This window comes from Phoenix dactylifera, chromosome 8 (assembly GCF_009389715.1).
Source record: "Phoenix dactylifera cultivar Barhee BC4 chromosome 8, palm_55x_up_171113_PBpolish2nd_filt_p, whole genome shotgun sequence".
Lineage (NCBI taxonomy): Eukaryota > Viridiplantae > Streptophyta > Magnoliopsida > Arecales > Arecaceae > Phoenix > Phoenix dactylifera.
In genome coordinates this window covers 22,309,566-22,328,733 of record NC_052399.1, presented here as the reverse complement: position 1 = coordinate 22,328,733, position 19,168 = coordinate 22,309,566, and the positions used below count along the sequence as shown (strand labels likewise).

General features: G+C 38.7%; 2 protein-coding genes across 3 annotated transcripts; both read right to left on the bottom strand.

Annotated features, from left to right (window-relative positions):
* Window positions 1-1,217: 1,217 nt before the first annotated feature.
* On the bottom strand, window positions 1,218-10,326 carry LOC103718645. The gene is made up of 6 exons (XM_008807559.4): window positions 9,599-10,326; window positions 2,281-2,333; window positions 2,094-2,181; window positions 1,889-1,987; window positions 1,675-1,796; window positions 1,218-1,596 (listed from the first exon to the last, which is right to left on the bottom strand). Exons 1-6 carry the CDS (start codon window positions 10,100-10,102, stop codon window positions 1,560-1,562), a joined length of 903 nt encoding a protein of 300 aa, XP_008805781.2. The 5' UTR covers window positions 10,103-10,326; the 3' UTR covers window positions 1,218-1,559.
* Window positions 10,327-12,012: 1,686 nt separating this feature from the next.
* Window positions 12,013-17,984, bottom strand: LOC103718646 (mini-ribonuclease 3). Of its 2 annotated transcripts, none has more exons than XM_008807561.3 (7): window positions 17,668-17,984; window positions 17,248-17,372; window positions 14,821-14,910; window positions 14,319-14,371; window positions 12,945-13,047; window positions 12,626-12,741; window positions 12,013-12,530 (listed from the first exon to the last, which is right to left on the bottom strand). In XM_008807561.3, the coding sequence occupies exons 1-7, from the start codon at window positions 17,897-17,899 to the stop codon at window positions 12,500-12,502; spliced, it is 750 nt and encodes a 249-aa protein (XP_008805783.2). In that variant the 5' UTR covers window positions 17,900-17,984; the 3' UTR covers window positions 12,013-12,499. The 2 variants fall into 2 exon arrangements, with proteins under 2 accessions (XP_008805783.2, XP_008805782.2); XM_008807560.3 differs by having other exon boundaries at window positions 12,013-12,508.
* Window positions 17,985-19,168: the final 1,184 nt, after the last annotated feature.

Here is a 19,168-nt window from a genome sequence, read left to right as displayed (position 1 = left end):
TTATACGGCCACGGTGAGTTTCTGGAGCTTGGATGTTGAAAAGCTCCGAAGTGAGCGGGGGAATTGGGTCACCGACGGATCCACTCGAGAGGAGCACTGCTCACTTCTGGATTTGTTGTTCCAGTGATTTGTCCATTTAGATTTACTTAAGAGACAACTCGTGGCTTGATTTACGGGCCTGAGTTCTAAATTAAAGACGCCGGTGGACCATTTGACAAGCCAAAGAAACTTCCGTATGTCACGTTGAAACTATCTAAAAACTATCTAATCAATGTACCTCTTGCATGGATGCCTAAGGTGTGTACAAATGGCATAATGAGCATTATGGTATGTCATTATAATGGAATAAACAAATGGGCCAGGGAGTTTTTTGTTTTTTTTTCTTTTTTTGGGTGTGTGGCTAAAATTGAACTTGAGATGTTTCCTGGATGGTAATTATTTCAATTTTCAAAAGAATCTACCCCCTTTCTTTCTTTCTTTCTGGCTACAACACAGCCGTGTAAAATTCAGAAACCATCGTGTAATTTACAGCCATTTATTTTATTTTATTTTATTTTTTTTGGTACATCGACTGCTCATACTAATCTCATATAAACACAGCCAATTGAATCACTAAAAAATAGACTGCACAGTAGCAGAAAAACAAAAGCATGTTCAGTCCAGAAGAACTCCCCTTGATGGTGGGCAGCACCTCTTATTTGAGGCTGCTCCCCAGCCACATCGACCCTTAATTCAGATTACCTAGCAGATCGAGCCTCACACCTCGAAGGATCTACCATCTGTACTAAGGTTGGAGTTACAGCTACTTGATATCTATGAACAAAGCAATAATGGCACGATCTTCACTGTATCCAGCTTGCATTGAATATATACTTGTAAAGAAATGAACCCATCGGTACCAACTTGCACTCATCAACAAGTAACATAGATGATAGCTCGCGCACAGCTGGAATTGTCCTTTTGGATGTGAATAAAACCAACAACATTGATGTCAAGCAGGATTGCTAGGCTTCATCTCTCAATTGTCCGGCAGTGGGAAATCCATTTCTACTAGTTTGCTGAAGTACTCCTGGCAAATTACTTATACCTCCGTAGGAACTATGGATCCAAGATGCTCGCAAATCTGATTCTATATAACCTAAAAAAAGTTGCATGGTATTAGCAAATTTGCTACCATAACAGCGGCCATTATCGCCAGCTTTGAAGCTTAAAACTCATCCATGACAATCGTCAACTAAAATATTCCTCTGCTACTCAATATCAGCAAAAGGAGACAGAACCAATGCTATAAGAGGGGCTAATGTTTTTTCCTTCCCCCGCCCCTCTCACTACAGTATATATAACATTTGATCGAGGCCAGGAGAATGATATCATATCCTCTAACCTTGTTCGCACCCAGATGTTCTTCCACCAGTAAACCAGTATTCAGGAAAATAAGTTTTAACACAAAATTAAACATGCACAGACACAACCCAAAAAAACAAAAAGGGAAAAGAAAACACTTGCAATTGTACAAACTCTTTGAGCTGCAGATGTGCATGTCAGAAATGCTATGACCTTTAGCTTGCAAATGATCTCAGCTTCCCGTTTTTTTGCCTGCAAGGAGATGGGACATCACGCAACGAATGGAATATCGCATGAGTGCAGCTAGCTAATCAAGATTAATAACCCTACCAAAACAAGTCCTTCTTTTCCTGTGCTAGTAATTCCTCAAATGAGATATCAGGAAGTTCTGTTGCCTGTGTTTCCTGGTCTGAAGTAGCTTTCAACTCCATGTTCGAACTAATCTCAAGCATCTGACATGAGGTGATTAGCAAAAGTACATCAGAAATGTATCACGGCAACATAAAACTATATTACCTGAATTGTAACTCAGCTGTAGTAATACCTCGTTATATGCAGGTGAGAGCTTAAGCTGCTCTTGCAGTAGATTATAAACGGCTGCATCTGCCTCTAATCTCTTATGTTCTGCCTCTAACTTGTATATCTGCAGATATAAACACAGATCTGAGGTGATATACACTAGAACATGCAATATGGAAAACAATAGCTGCCCAAAACAAGCAATTCATGCAAGCAGGAGTCCAGCAAACCTGTTGCGCAAGACGATCAAATGAAGACCTGTCAGCCTTCACGAGTAATGCCTTCTTTATTTTAAAACTACGTTGGATGATATCAGACCTGACAAAATGGAAATGTATAAATAACTTTAACACTCATTACATGATATGACAAATAAGGACAGCATTGCCAGCTAGCTCTCTGAAAAAAATTACATACTTGTGCTGCAATTCATTTCTTGCCTCAACTAGGCAGTTGATAAATTGTCCAACCTGCACACAGTCGGTAGCAAAAACCATTTATGCCTTTGCATGTTTAACACTATAAATGACATAGATACAGGTTGATGGTATTCCCATGAGGTCGTGGAGCTCATAAGTTGCAGAATGTTTGCATGAACAAGATCCACTTGTGAGGGCTGGTTGTCCTACAGAATAAGCAGATACAGAAATAGTGGGGGATGGGGGGGAGGGATACTAACATAGAGCAAGTTCAGATAGAAAATTTATATGCCAAGAACTGAAAACCATGACAGGTCATTAAATCAACTGTAGTTGCCATGAGAAAATGCAATTATAGCATCTACAATAATAACTGCAGCTGCTGAACAACAATGAAGAACACAAGGTGAATATGGTGAAGAAAGAGGGATTTATGCAAAAGCCTACGCTGCTGATGCATATGGTGCAAACAATTTGGGATTCATCATATTCCATATGAAAGTGTGGACTTTTTTAACCATTTCAGGAGGCAAAAACCATGAACATTTTACAATTGCAACTGACATACTAGTATGCCTCAAAAGAACGACTCTCAAATTGTCAACAACATATATCCTGCTGCCCATAACCATGAAACTAAAACACATTGGTCAACTATGAATCATCCATATTTGCATCTTGATTTCTTTTTTATCTCACACATTTCATTGTAGCAACTGATGCGCTTGAATTCTTCCCTGCCCCCTGATTGATTTCTTTGGTTGTAAATATTGCAAGCTCAACACAGCTTTCCAAATAAATTCATGATTCCTGTGTTCCTCTGTAATGGGATCAAGCAACAAGGCTCTAAATATGGTCATAAATGCATAGGATTTTTAAACTCATTGTTTCCTTGTTTCAACTCATGTTCTCTTATAATCTAATCTTCTGCCGAGTTACTTTCCTTAGGACCTGAGTATTTCAATTTTTTGATGGAGATTTATTCAGAAAAAAAAATTCTGTAACAAACTTTGAAAACTGGCAACAAAGTACCACTAGAGTCAGTTAAAGATGTCTTTTCTTAGAACTAGGTAAAAATATTCAGTCAGTCATCATAATGGTGATCAGGATAATGCTTTTCTCTGACTCAAGGTTTAAAGAATACAATAGCATAACAGTATTGCACTTTCGGAACCATCAGGCATGTGCTCTACATGGAAAATTGTGCATGCAAATTAAAAAATGGAATATTCAAGGCCTATTAAAAATGCATTAATGGAATGTTTAGGAGACCTATCATTTTGGTTACAATTTTTTTATCGCTAAACAGTAAACAACCCACACTTTTCAAAAATGTAAAACCACATTTGTCACTGACAAAGTAAATCTTACATCCTCGGTCATCTAGAGCATGCATTTTGATGCATTATGCCAAAATGAAACAAAATTCACAAAAAATTTCAGTTGGAAATGATGTATCTGTTACAACATTGTTCCACAAACATACTGTACTTTGAAAGAAGTATAGTGGTGTTCTCCATCAAAGGATCAAGACCCATGAACAGGACCCATTAAAACCTGGACGGGTTGACCCACCCTACCAGTGACTCATAAGCCTACAAGGATTGGGTCAACCTGAGACCCAGATTTCCTAAAACCCGAGCGACTTGCTGACCTGTTATTCACCACCCGTTTCAACCCACTATTGGCCTGCCCAAACATCTGATGTCAGGAAGCTCAAATAGCTATGAGAAATAAACATTTATTAGCCGATTTGAACTTTGAACTATTGTTGTATGGAGTTTTACCAATCACATCTACTACAAAATTACACTATGGTATTCCCCCGTATCTATTCATGGTTTATCGATATGTGCCGATATAGCACATTGTACGTGTTGATATGGCACATAATACAGGGTGGTACATACCATGGTATGGGGCAATATATACTCCGAAGTTTTCCCTTCTTTACCAGTACAACAACCATATATGTGGACCAAGATTGAAGTTTTCGCTGAAACCAATGTGTTTCGGCTGAAATAGATTGATTTCAGCCTGAAACAATTTAAAACTGATCAAGTTTATTTGTTTTAGTCAGTTTCACCAATTTAGCAGGTTTGACTGAACTAAGTGAAATGGTCAAAATTATCTCAAAATTGGATTCCATTGTTATTTAGGAAGTGAAGTGATTTTTTCTTGTTCCATACATTTTCAAGAGAAGAAGAGAGAGACTATTAATGTCACCTTATTTCCCCCACTTGCTTCCTTTTGAAAGTTAAATAGCAGGAGATGGAACAGACATTGTTCATCCCTCTCCACAATGAGCGCAGGTTGCTCAATACCCTTTCCTTGCAATTCCTCTCCTCATTGGTGATCCAAAAGGAGTAATTGGCCGAAACTCGATGGAATCGATAATGATGATGATGATGATTTCTTAAAAAAAAAAAAAGACGATGACCATCATTATTTAGATGACCATCATTATTTATGTGACCCACCTCGCAAAAGTAATGTGGTATTGAATGGGAATGTTTAGCTAATTTATACTCTTCCATGCTTGTCTTGCTATTTTATGCTTAATTAAGTGATATTTGGTGCTGATCCTCTATAATTGATACATCCGCACAATATATTTAACGTATTTAGCTTCAATAATCAATAAAATTTACCTTCAATCCAAAACTACCCAACTACACATTCAAGATACATGAAAATGATGTGAAGTGCTTGCCTTGATTTCTTTAATCATATATGGATTAAATTAAGTTTTGATAGCCTTATTTGATCGAAGTCAAATTCTATTTCTAAGATCCAATTTCTGGTCAGAGGAACTTGGATGCAGCTAGTTCAAATCCCAAAACCCGATAACCCGAATATATATACACAAACTATATATATGTAGCATATATAAATATAGGAATATAAAGAGAATTAGCTACATGCATGAATTCATTCTCTATGTTTGTATTTGTGCCTTTTTCTCACATATGCTCTCCTAATATCTCGCCCATTGCTATTTTAGTTCCACAATCTCATCCCCACTTAGATTTTGATTATTGTTTCAATCAACTAAAAATAAATAGATATTTAAATCTAATTCAAATGGGATCGGATTTTTCTGAAATCAATCATTCACTTCCTATATAGTGCTCCTTTTCCATTGAAATATGCCACTAATTCAGTACATATGAAGGACCATTACGATAAGAGTTCTTTCAATTTTGAAAATTGTTAACCTTGTCTAGTTGGGCCCCTAAAATCATGTGCTAAATCGAATCTCAAAAACTCAAAACCGATTATTTTAAATGAGTTTGAATGCGAGTTCAAAGCTTACTAAATTAATGGATCCGGTCTCGATATTTTTCTCGAGTTCGGATGCACATATAGCACAGATCTGACTCGAGTCTGACCGATTTGTAGCCCCAAGTGACACCAATAAATAGCCTCGCATGTTCCCGACGCCATAGACCATTTCAATCTGATAATGGAGACAGCTTCATGTGGTTTGACTTCCTGTGATTCTGGGCTTAACAATAATGGGCAAGAATTTTCTTTTATCTCATAATAAATAAGTACAATCCATATCCTTTTAGTTAAAGAATGGGAATCCATGCATAAAAATTAACACCATTCATACTTCGGTGTACTCTTTATTCATAATATATTTGTCATCTCTCATGAATCATCAATTTAATTCCTAGCTCCCTAACTGGTCTTTTTCTTTGGCATAAGTACCTTTCTGAAAGATAAAAGAAACAAAAGCAAAGGACTTGACTCAAAAAATTGGGACTTGGAACCCGAATTCCAATTGGCAACTGTCATGCTACAAAATTATGTAATTTGAGCCATAATGCATTAACACGCTGTTTGGTTTGAGATAACTAGAAAGAAGAGAAAAATATCCACTGTTTTGTTCAGACAAAGAAAAGAGGAATCCATTTTCTCTTGTTTGGTTACAAATTGAAGGAAAAAAGAGAGGAGAAACCTAAAATCCCTCATTTGGAAAGTCAGGAGAGAAGAGACAAGAATCAAAAAGAAGTGATTCTCTCCAAATGCTTTGATAATCTCTCTAAAAGAGGAGAGATTTTGGAGAGGAAAGAAAATGTCCTCTTCTTTTTTCCCCCTTTTAATTTTGTTATTCTCCTTTTCTTTTCTTTTCATCTTGGGTTCAAGATTCTCTTCTCCTCTCATGTCACCTTCTTTTCTTTTCTCTCCCCTATGTATCCAAACAGGACGTAAGGGCTTGTTGCAGGGTCGGCGGAGCCGTCCCGAATGGCCCAATTCGGGGCATCCCGAACCATACTAGTGGCGGACCGAGACAGTTCCGGCAATGAACCGAGACTTCATCGTCAGATGGGGAGAAGGAAAAGGAGAGAGAAGAAAAGTGAGAGCGAGCGGCGGCGGCGGCGGCCGGGGGGGGGGGGGGGGGGGGTGGAGGCGCTTGGGCAGGATACAAAGGCTGTGGCCGAATCTCCTGTTTCACTCGAAACAGTGGTCCGGCCGCTAAAAAAGTTTGCAATTTTTAAATAAAGTCGGCAAACGATTTGCCACCCTCCGCTAGCCTCCTTCTCTCTCTCTCTCCCTCTCTCTCCCCCTTCTCTCTCTCTATCCTCTCTCCCACGGTCTGTGTTTACCATCTCCTGTGTCGGGCCCGATCCGGCATGGCATGAGTCCGTACCGACTCGTGCCGCCGGACAACCGGTACAGTGCCGAGTACCAGCACAGTAGATCGTGGCTTGTTGGATGTTAAAAGATCTTATTAGCGGATAAGATCTTCTGGATAAGATTTCTATTTTATAGACACGTCAAACGGCACGTGCTCCAAAGAGATTAGGCAACACAACTCTAGCTAATTCCTGATTTCCAAGAATAGGGCAAATACCTTGAGAGGAAGGGTTTGATTATCCCTGAAAATTGGGTTAGATGAGGACAAACTAGTCAACCGATGCTCTTTAACTCCTCTTCACCTCTTTGAATGCAACTCTCGGTCATCAACCCTAATTTTCAAATAGTAGTTTTCAGCATCCAGACAGACCATAACTATTCTTTTCTATATATAGTATCCCTTTTGATAACTGAAAGGCAAGGGACATGCCTAGCACGTTTGGGTCCTGAGACCCATTTCTAAATTTTGCCTTTTTCATTCTTGAGTCCCCAGTATAAATGCTGCCTTGTTTTTTCTAACCCCCCACCTGCTGACTGGCCCTTTATCAGATACAATGTATTGCTCTAAAAGATAGATAAAAATGTAAGACTATCTCACATACAAGACACTGAATCCTCATTCTCTAATTAGTTTCCTCTTAGATGTTAGAGGCCTATTTATCAAATAAAAAGACAGGGAAATGACCTTCTTCACGCATATTTAAAATTCGAGACTTCATTTGCATGTCGCCTTCTTGTCAAGGAATTACACTTAACATCCATCTCCCAAACAAAATAGATCCTCCATGTCCTTAAAGTGGACCCATCTATGTACCACCTTTATGGGTAAATCATGAGATTGGGGTACACTCTAGGTAAGTCATGCAAGTGAACAGGAATATTTGTAATAGAATATGTATGTTCCTTACTTGAACTTTAATTTCCATGTGCTTGTTTTAAGATTATTGAATCGAGGTACCTGAGTAGCAGGGCAATTCTCAGTTGTGCCATAGTTAGTATGACATGGCACAATATGCTTACCTTGCCAACCCCTAATCAGCATGATGACAATACAAGATATTAACATAAAGAAAATAAAGTACTGGACCAAATGGATGATGTGTCCTACAATATAAGAACAAGTTGTAATAACTTGGCAGGCCAAAGTAACAAGCATAAGAACAAGTTGTGATAACATAATGAGAACCATGAGCATCGAGTTGCCGTAGGCTATATCTGTTGAGAAGTAAACTGAGAATTATATTAAAGAGCGAGACTGTCAAAAAAATATATAGCAAAAACAATGAGCACCAGTTACATAGTGAAGGAAGACAATGGAAAGATGAGCTTTTGACTATCAGCCAGTTAAACCAAACAAAAGCATATAAAAATTGACAACCAAGAAAAAACCTCCTTTCTTCACTATGTTATTTTCCATTGAAGGATAAGGAAAGAGATGCATATAGTAGAATTAGAATGTGGTGAATCAAAGAAGGTGCACAAATAATGTCGTGCATTTGCCTCGTGCTTCTGGGTTTTAAGGAAACATTATTTTTCATAAAAAGTGATAAAACCATGAAGGCAAGAATAAATGCAACTTTAAGCTTGTGGAATCCAACCCTTTCCCATAAAAAATTTGAGGTCATGTGCACAGATGAATAAGCAACCACTTATGAATAAAATTGTAATAGCTTAGATCAGAATTCTCAGTTGGATATGTTGCTTAAAACAAGAAAATTGGGAAAGAACCAAATACATTGAAGCAAGCTAATACAAAAGGGCATGATGAAAAGTCCGATCAGAAGCAGAGAGTTGGATTAGTCAAAACTATAAAGTGTATAGTAATGGAAAGTTAACTGGATTGGTTTTTCGTAATAGATGGGGACTGCACCATCAAGGACAATCTTTCAGAAACTATTGAAGAGAAACGAGAAGCACAAAACAATAGACGCAGAAATTGGAGTTGTAAGAAACATCAACAAGGTGGAAGATGTCAACAGCTAAACGTTGTTTGCACTTGCTTTTATTCTGTGAAGTACTACTTGCGTATTCCTATGATTAGGGCATTGAACCTTTAACTTCAATTTAACTCCTAAAAAGGAGGGGTAATTTTTTTTTTTAAAAAAAAAGAAGAAGGGCAAACAAACAAAGAATTCGACTTTTTAGTTCAGACTAAGACAGACAAGTACCCAATAAGAGACAACACATCACTCAAAGGAAAAAACATATACATAAAGGTCCTAGACCATGATAAACTCCAAATCTATTACATTTGTGACTGGCTTCACACGCTAGAAAAAACGATTAGGATTAAAGCAAAGCTTCCTTTCAAAAAAAAAAAGAAAAAAGAATGTGAGCCTGACCTTTGGACGCCTACAAAATGTCCAATAAAGAAAAGGAAGGAAAGAACAAGAGTTCCCAGATGGCACTGAAACAACACAGTAAAATAAAATTCAAATCTTTTTCTAGAAGACAAGCCTCAAGCACTAATTTCCCATCTCAACCATTCCTTCCCCAAACGCAAATATCAGAATTTAGGATTCAGAGATTATTATATGAGTTGGGAAACACATCAAGAAATTATTATATGAAACTCGGCCATCAAGAAATTTCGAAACCCAATCATCTCTTTAGAAAAGAAAAGAAATGAGAAACATATCAAGAAGAGAGGGGGAAGAAAGCAAGACCACCTGCACCGCCGTCAAGGCGTTGGCCTGGTTGGATTCCACGAGCTGATCGTACTGCGCTTTGATCTTCCTCTGAGTTGCACTGGCAAACGAAGAGAACGGGTAGATAGAGCCCGCTTTCCCCTCTCCTGCCTTCCCCATCTCCTCCGCCCCCGCCCCAACCTTCGCTTCCTCTCCACCCTCCAATCCCCCACCGGACTCCTGCCTCTTCTTCTTCCCCCTCTTCTTCTTCCGCTTCTCCTCCCCCTTCTGCCGCTCCCCATCTCCACCGCCACCCGTCGTCGTCGTCGCCGCCGCCGCCTTCCGGTCGCCGCCTGGGAGCGGCGGGAGGTCTTCTTCTTGGGCTCCGGATAGAGCGATGGCGCGGTGGGCGCGTTCGCGTTCTTGGGCTTGTTTCCGCGCGGCGCTCTTCTTCTTGACGAAGTAGAGGGAGGAGAGGATGAGGGCGAAGGACATGGAGATGACGAAGTAGTTGACGAAGGCTAGTAGCTGCTGGTGGGGCGCCATGGATGGAAGCCCGTCATGCCACGGAGAGAGTGCGTATGCGTGCGCGTGTTTGTTTCAAGGTTTTGGAGGATTTGAGAGGAGGCGGAGGCTGAGGCGGAGGTGGAGTCACAACAAGACTGAGGACGCCGATACGCGGCTCGCTTTTCTTTCGTCAGGGCGACGAAAGAATACGTGTGAGGAAAGGGAGTGGGGGAGACCGAGATCAAACAAGTCGGCTGCATATGCGAGTCCAACGGACGCCAGAAGGATACCATCTCCTGTGGCTTGGTTTTCCTTCTCCGGTCTAAATTACGGACCTCAGGAAGACCTAGAATTCTTAAGCCTGCTCTTCTGAGTCAGCGGGATTGTTTTGGCACGTAATGGTATCCAAATAAACTCATCTGGGTAAAAGGGGGTTTTACTCCACCTCAATCCATCGAATACTAGAAAAAATAGCTATTTTGTTTTTACGACGAATGACAAGTTAAAGGTTGATATAGAGTAGTTTTTCCAAAGTAAAATTAGGTTCCAAGTAAATTGATCTATTTTCTTTGAGGAGCCTGCTTTACGAGAACAGCTATTTCGTAGGTTTTGTGATCTTCAAGTCTTTAATATTTATTGTTGTAACATGAGTCTCTCATGATGTTTATAGTTCTCTATACAATCTAATCCATATTGCATGTTAGTTTCACTACATAATGGATGATTTGGACGTAAAATATACTGTAAATTGGGATTCATATCATCATATGATGTGGAGGAACAACGCAAAGATGATAAAGGGGCCATTCTAGCATGGTATTTTAATGCATTTCAAAAGCATTTCTCTGAATGAGCTCTATTGTTCCATACAAGTTTTGTCATCCCTAGCATGCATATGATCTCCATGTTGAACGTTCTTTTTATCTCTGCCCGGAATTGGTGCTTCTGGATGTTTTTTTTTTTTTTTTGCAAGTCCACGGTCTAACCTTCTAAAGAAGAGGTAAAATCCGAAATGCATGCAAATCCCGGAACTTTTTGCATGTTCAACATTTTATAAACGTTTGTTAGAAGATCATTTATATTTTATTGAGGTTTGACAAGCATATCCATATTCAAAATGGGTCAAGCTCCAGATGATTTAACCCATGCTCTACTGACCCCAATGTCACCAATATGTAAAAGAGTTAAATAGAAGAGGAGAAGGAAGTCTCATTGTTTTATTCTTTCATCGCTATTTATGCTTGATTATTAAAAACAGATAGACGTATAAGCGAAGGTTGAGAGCAACATCCCACTCTTCTTTCTAATGACAGGTTTTGACTTCATTATTTTTAGAATGACGCAAGGGTCATGCGAGTCTGCAAAGATTTTATAATTCCTAGGAAGTTGGCGTCAACACGCTAAGTCTAGAGTCCACACGCTTCAAGAGACCGTGAGCCCGTTGAGTCGTCTCTCTTTTTTGTTAGTGTTCTCGAAAGACTTCTTACAAACCAAAAGCTTAATTGGAACACCGGCAAAGAGTCATACCAATGGGGTACACCTTTTAGTTGGGGGAGAGAGAGTTGCCACTGGCTCTCGTGAGCTAGTGTTTTTTGACTTTATTGGGTGTATTCGTACACGTACTATATGAGAACCCGTTTTCAGCAAAAAAAAAAAAAAAAAGAGTCATTCCAATGGGGTAAGAAGCTTTTGGTCATCAAGTGCCATCAAATACAAACAGCTACACACACACACACACACCGTGCTCATAATATCAAGAATGTGAGAAGTATATTCTGATATTAAAAGACCATAATAATAGCCTTTTGTCATGTAATGCTCTGAGATGTACATGAGTGCATTTTGTGATGCATCGCATCGGAATCTACTGCGGACACAACACAAGCAAGTTGATGAAATGATTGGAACCTGTTTTGGAAAAACATGGATGACAGAGATCACCATAAACATGGGGGATAAAGCTCAAGTTTGAATGGTTGCAATAAAATTTCAAAATGGTCACTTTATCTCGATTATGCTTGCATTGCATCGCTTTAACAAATGACGGCTACTGCTACAATCAGAAGGGAGTACTGGTTGATCCAAATAAGGGATAACCACAGCTTCATAGTTTGCAATCTCTCTTTCTGATACAATAGATTCACATACACATATCTATAATAGCTTCAGTTCCAGAGCTGTGTCTCCCTGCATTCTTGCAAGACTTCAATGCTGACAGTCTTCTGGCTTGGATGCCTCTCCCCATATTTCAAGGATCGTGAATATATCATGTCAATGCTGTTGTGCTGATAATAATGTCAAAAAAGCGATGGAATTGTTGGTTCCAGCAGATGGGCGACCACCAGCAAGTCACCATGCTTCTCTCCTTTCCAAATTTGCAAATGATAACCAAGGTTCACTTACTGTGTAGTAGGTTTCTGAGAGCTCGAGCATTTACTAGTTTTTCTGCCAAGGATTATAGTGCACTCTTAGTCATAGGCAAAAGGAGACACAGGAATAAGCAAGCCAACAGAGCAACACACCAAAAAAAAGGGCATAATTACACACAAAAGAAATTCTCACCGGAGATTCATGCGAAGTTCCTCTGCAATAAAATCTGAAGAAGCACCAGTCGAGAATCCTAATCTAAACATGAGTTCTTCCAAGCGTTTCGCATCAGTTAGGTAAAGATATCCAACCTATTAAAAGATAAAGTTCAAAATCCTCGTCACATAGGTAACCCAACTGTTTTACATAGTTATGATCACTGGTTCCAACATCAGCATGCCAGACATTAAAACAATTAATTCAGAGTTCTTTGCAGAAATGGCCTTGCAGCCATGACAGACTAACTGATGCAAAATTTTCTCACCCCCTTGAGTTCATAGACAATGCTACCTACCAGCGTTTCAAGTGAAGATGCTCTATTGTAGACAGCTACACCAGCTCGTTTTGTAGTTCGTGATTTGCTGGTAACCACATTTTTTCCCCAACGAAGAATGTCCCTGTACCGAAATTATGGAACACATGATGTCATATGCAGCTATAGTTAAATAGCCAGCAGTTGTACAACACTACCAAAATCATATGCAAAAGATAATTAAAAAGATATAGCACAGGAGTATAATTTAATGATTATTAGCCAAGAATTGCGGAACTAAAATCATGAACGAAGCAATAACTTTACAATACAAAGGTCAATTTTAAAGGGTATTATCTTAATTTGCACGTAGAAATATCACATTGAGAATGCTATCACATCCCTCGTGAATATTTGTTTATCATTTGCAAGAAAGGCATGATTCCTGCATGTTGTGTGAATAATGATCTAAATCTTAACTATATGCACGTTCGTGATATGTTACTATATCTAAAGGTGGCAATCAGGTCAGGTCAGGTTGGATACAGGTCGAGTTTGTATATGGGTCAAAACACTGTCAACCCAAAACCGATGTGTTTATGAGACAAGTCAAAACTCTAGACCCGAACTCGACCTTTTTATCAAGCAGGTATCTCGATCCAACCAGCATAACTCGTTTAACAAATGAGTCAAATCAGATTAAATAGGTTAAATGGTTTAAGCAGGTCTTAAATATGTTAAATGTGTTTCAAATGGGCTAAGTGGCTCTTAAATAGGTCTGATCCCGACCCAATCCAACTATTAAATGAGTCAAAATAGATTAAACAGGTTAGAACTCTAAGCTTGGACCTGGCCTATTTAATAAACAAGTTAGGTTGAGTTGACCTTTTATGACCCGGACCTGTTCTTGCCATACCCAAACCTGCTTAAATGGGTTGATTGCAGGTTAGGTTGGCAGGTCGGCTCATAAATTGCCATCCTTAACTACGTTCATGGCTAGTTGTGAATGTGATATCTATGGTCCAAGTCTTGAAATCAAAAAGGTTTCCCGTTAAAAAACCATCTTCGCTTACATTTTCTATTTATAGAATTCTAACACATACTTGATGAGTCCAATACCCTGCATGACATAGAAATACAGACCATCCAAAAAGTTGATTTGATCAGATTATAGCAGAAAAAACAAATATATAATAACAAATATAAGCAATTGAGTATAGAGTTGTCAAATTCCTGAAAGAAAACAATTTGAAAGAACAGGTTTGTGATATGATTGTCATGACTGAAAAATAAGCATGTATGACAATTGAATTAGTAAGATTTTGAATAAACTATTTAGCTATAGTCATCGAAACAATTCAGGGTTTACATGAGCAAGGAAAAATAGCAACTAAAACTTAGGAATCTTGCTTTAACCTTTCTTCTTCGGTTAAGTAGTCATCATCAAGAAGCTTCTTAAACAGAATATCCTGAAACACAAGACAAGTATGAGAACTTCCAAGGCATAAAACATCAAGAGTAGTAATGCATGAAAATGCTCAACAGGAAAACATACACCAGAACTATTGATATGAAAAATAAAAAACAGTCAAGCGATGAGAGATACTAGCATGTACTGTCAACATGAAACAGTACATGAAAAATAGATTTAAGATTAAAAACATGAAAATGGGAAAAGAATGTAATTTGACTTCAAATAAGGAGGAAGGTTGTGCTGGAAATGGACCCAAAAGTAAGAAAAGAATGGCACAGATGTCTATATTAAAAAGTACATCTAAATGCTACACTTACAGGGTAAAAGTCCTGAGAAGATGTCAAGTCAGGCAGGTTTACATTTAACTTGAAAACAGTATGCTAACAAAGCAATGGAACAATCATCACATAACTGATTTTACTAGACATACAGTTAGATGCATACCTGTGCTTCACAGCATACTACTTTCATCACGCGTTCATTATACTCGTTGATACTTAAAGGTGGATACAAAAAGTGCCTCCGAGCATACAGCTGCATATTTAGACCAAAACACTTCTAAATTTTGGAGCAACAACATATGAACTAACAAATCAATAGAAAGAAATTAGCGACAGATAGTATTGTCCAGAAACTTTTTGCTATATAGGCAAGAAAACTACAGCCCACGATCTGATGGTACCAGTTTGACACAATTGGAGTTCAAGGGAGTCTCAGTAAGCATTTCCAAGGAAAAATCTTGATAATCACCAAAAAGACATGGTTTATTGTATTCCATGATAAGACTGCATTGGAATAATCCCATAGATCTACAAAGTAGGTATCTTACATTTTCTGAACTTTACATCCTCAATCAATATATTGACATATTTTATCTTAAAATTTTTTTTATGATCCTGGAAAATTTAGTATACACTTCATAATGTAGTGTTTCAATATTATAACAGACAGAACTTTTCTGCCCCATAATTTAAGTTTATTTAAATAGGTCATCTGTTTGAAAGGAAGTTTAATATGTCACAGCGCATCAAGTATTTTCACATACTAGCTATGCGATTTTCTGATATAAGGTAATCCTGTCATTAGGTTGGTAAACTGATGCCATTCAGTAACAAAGAGGGCTGAAATATTGAGATACACACAACTAAAAGAAAGGGACTACTTTACAAACAGAAGAAACCAATAGAGATTATTCCAAACCTGAAGTCTTCTTAAAACAAAGCCAATTGATAGGAATCTTGACAACACAGCACCTGCAATTTAAATAGGTCGGCTAAACAGTTCAAGGACAGATATGGAACAACCAACCAAAAGAGGATCTGGAAGATATGTGGCAAGATAAGGGAAAGCTAGGACACATTGTAGTCTTTCTTATCAAGAATTGACTAAAGAATACTCAATAACATAAGAACCAGCAATATATAAAGTGGACAAGTAGTTCGACGACAGAAAAGGAACAGTAGATATGAAGAGGACATGGAATATCAGTAGCATGGAAAGTTAACCTTCAGCGCTAATATACTAAGACTCTCGGTCATTTAAAATACAAACCTTTAGAGGATGAAGGTGCGCAATTAAAATTGTGGAACCAACAAAGAGCAACAAGATCTCAAAGTTAACATAGAAGGGACTCGTCAACGACCAGTGAATATGCATACTAAAATGCCCACGTGGACCTTAAATTATGATGTTCGAGAATAATAGATGCAATTGAATCTTGCACTGAGTGATTAAAACAAAATTTCCATGGCACCATATTCCTAAAGACACCTGATGAAACTGAAAAACAAAGAGACCATAAAAAGGCTTAGTAGGAAACCACTATAATACACTTGGATCTGGTGTCTACTGTCTAATAAACAGATCATAATGGATAATAGTGCTGTGATCTCTTAGCAAGCACACTTAAACTCTGAAATGCTGCTCACTTAATCCAAGCTAGAAAAGCATCATGAAAAATAAGAGCCTATGTTACAGAAATTGGCTCCTCCTCGACTGCCCATGGTCTTCATGGCTAGCCTCCCTTTCATAGACTCTAAATAAAGGAGATATCTATAGGCTCCACTATGTATGGTTGCTGTACGAACCTACCATTATTGGTGCTAAACGTGGTCTTCAACTGGTAGCACTCCCACCACAGCTCCCCAATATTTCTAAGCTTTCTAATGCTCATTGAGATAACAATTGATATCAGAATTCCTGTGAAATAACTTTGATTTGGTTAATATTATGCTCACGCTTTTCCCCATTTAGTAGCAATAACAATAACACCACTGTTTTTCCCTTCCAAGATGTCATGGTTCCTATTGATAGTGAGATTGTTGATCTTTTGCTCCAACAACCCAATCAATTCTGATTTCTACTCTCATTTTATTGAATCAGAGACCTTCCCCAAAAAGAATCATCACAAGATGAGCATAACAATCCATACAGTTCAGTTGTTTAAAAAACATAGCATTACACAATCATACAAACGTGCAACATCAAATGAGGAAGCACTTCGATAATATGATTACTGAAAGAAAGAAGCAGAGGCTATCAAAGTCGATACGCAACGAATCAAATATAAGAAGCTGGCACTTGCTTATTTGAGGATGGAGTAGAAGCTAAATTGCATTAAAATCCTATGGGCAGGCTGGATCCCGGAGAGAAAAAACTTTTGAAGGCCTTTTCCAGATACAATACATTCAGTATGCAACTAAATCAAATAAAGTAAAAAATGAGAGAGAGAGAGAGAGAGAGAGAGAGAGAGAAAGAGAGAGAGAGAGAGAGAGAGAGAGAGAGAGAGAGAGAGAGTTAAATCTAGTCACGGTATTGTCAAACCAAACATAGGACCTAAGAATCCAGAAGAAAATCGAACACCAGTTCTACCTCATAGATGCAATCTCCCAAGTATGCCAAAGAAGCAGCATTATATATGGACCGGGGCTTTTTCACTTTAGGCGCAACCGGCAACCACCATCTCTCGTAACCCAGATATTGTTCATCCGATTTCTCTGGTTGCAAGAAATACAAAGTCGTAATATAACACCATATATACATGATAAACGACAGAAATTTCCCAGAATACAAATAAAACACAAACCATTTTCATAAGTACATTAAGAACCCACAAATTCGCACCTATGGGAGATGTTAGACCAGAAATTCTCCAAAATTTCTCCCTTTTTTCAAAAAGGGAAAACGAAAAGAAGAGAAAATAACAGAACTAGAGCTCGCTCGAGGAAAGAGAGAGAGAGAGAGAGAGAGATTGAGGGTTTATGAGGGGTTTTGATGGCAGTTCGGAAGTACCTATCTGGGGGCCGGCGCTGCGAGAGATGAGGGGGGCGGAGGGCAGCTTCTCGTCCCTATCGAGGACAGCCGTCCTCGCCATCGCAGGCGGCCCCGTCGTGGTCGGAGGAGTGGGGAGGCGCGCGGGCTTGGGGGGTTTTGGGATGTGGAGGGGCTTGGGGCTGGGGTTGGTGTCCCACGAGGCCCGGACCAGAACCCCTACTCTCGCATAAGCCATGGCGGTCATGGCCATGGTTCTTGGAGGTCGATGGACGGGGTCTCCTCCCTTCTCTCTCTCTTCTCTTCTTCTCTTCGCTTACCAAATGCAAGGAGATGAGGCGGTCCGCATCCGATTAAGCCGAAAATATCCATGGCCGCAAGTCTCAATCCGAGGGCCCCCAGCCCACCAGAATTCTGACCTGGTCCAGTTATCCATGGCCGCAACTCTCAATCCGAGGGCCCCCAGTCCACCAGAATTCTGACCTGGTCCAGTTCCGCATTTGAATTAACGGAGGTTTTGACCCAGCCCGGCCCGGCCCGGCCCGCTTCAAATATTTAGGCCTCGAACGACATAGCAAGGCCCAGACATACGTGGGAGATTTCTGGCCGGAGGAGGTAGGGTTTTCTAGAAGACTCCATGGAACTTTTACTGCTTGAGATATTTTAGCAAAATATTTAGGAGTCTAGATGTTTGGGTTAGATATTTCCTTAGAGCAAGTTTAGATGGGATTGGCCTTTACTTTCTTTAGAGATTTAATGTTCTCATTCCACATAATTATTACATTTTTGTTGGGTTTTTTTTTTTTGGATGCATGCATTTCGGATATAGGAAAATGACGTTCAGATGAAATTTGAGGATAAGTACCCAAAAAGGTGAATACCAACTATTCTTCATTTATTTGCATATAAATTATTTCAGAGAATAATTAAAATATTATTATGATGATAGAGGATATTAATTATATATTTGTAAAATTATATTTCAGTCATGGTAAGAAATTGCAGTAGCTTTATTTATATTATAATATTCATAAAATGTGGTAAGATTAAAATCTTGTAATATTAGCATACAATATTGTGATTGAATAGGTACAATAGAATTGTTGCATATACAAAATAATATAGTATTTGTAATATAAAAAAATAATATTGTAAAATATGAGTTTTATATTATACGATGAATCATTATATCTTCATCGACGGTAGATAAAAAAAAGTCAGGAAGAAGCCTCCAAGGACCTGATGAAATAGACCTCATAGCATCGAGAGAAGTAATGGTGGATCGTAGATTAGGGTTGTTGTGGCCAGAGCAAAGAGGGGGCAGAGAAAAAGGAGAGAGAAGGTAATGAAAAATGATAGTGGATGGTATCATGCATGAGTTATTACTCCACTCCTATAATCTTCTTCATCTCTCTCAAAATGGGGTTGTTTCAAAGTTCTCATCTCCCGAAATGTATTTATCCCTCCGGTGATCTCATCCTTATGTCCGCTAAACTGTTGGTCTCTAAATCTAGTTAGGATA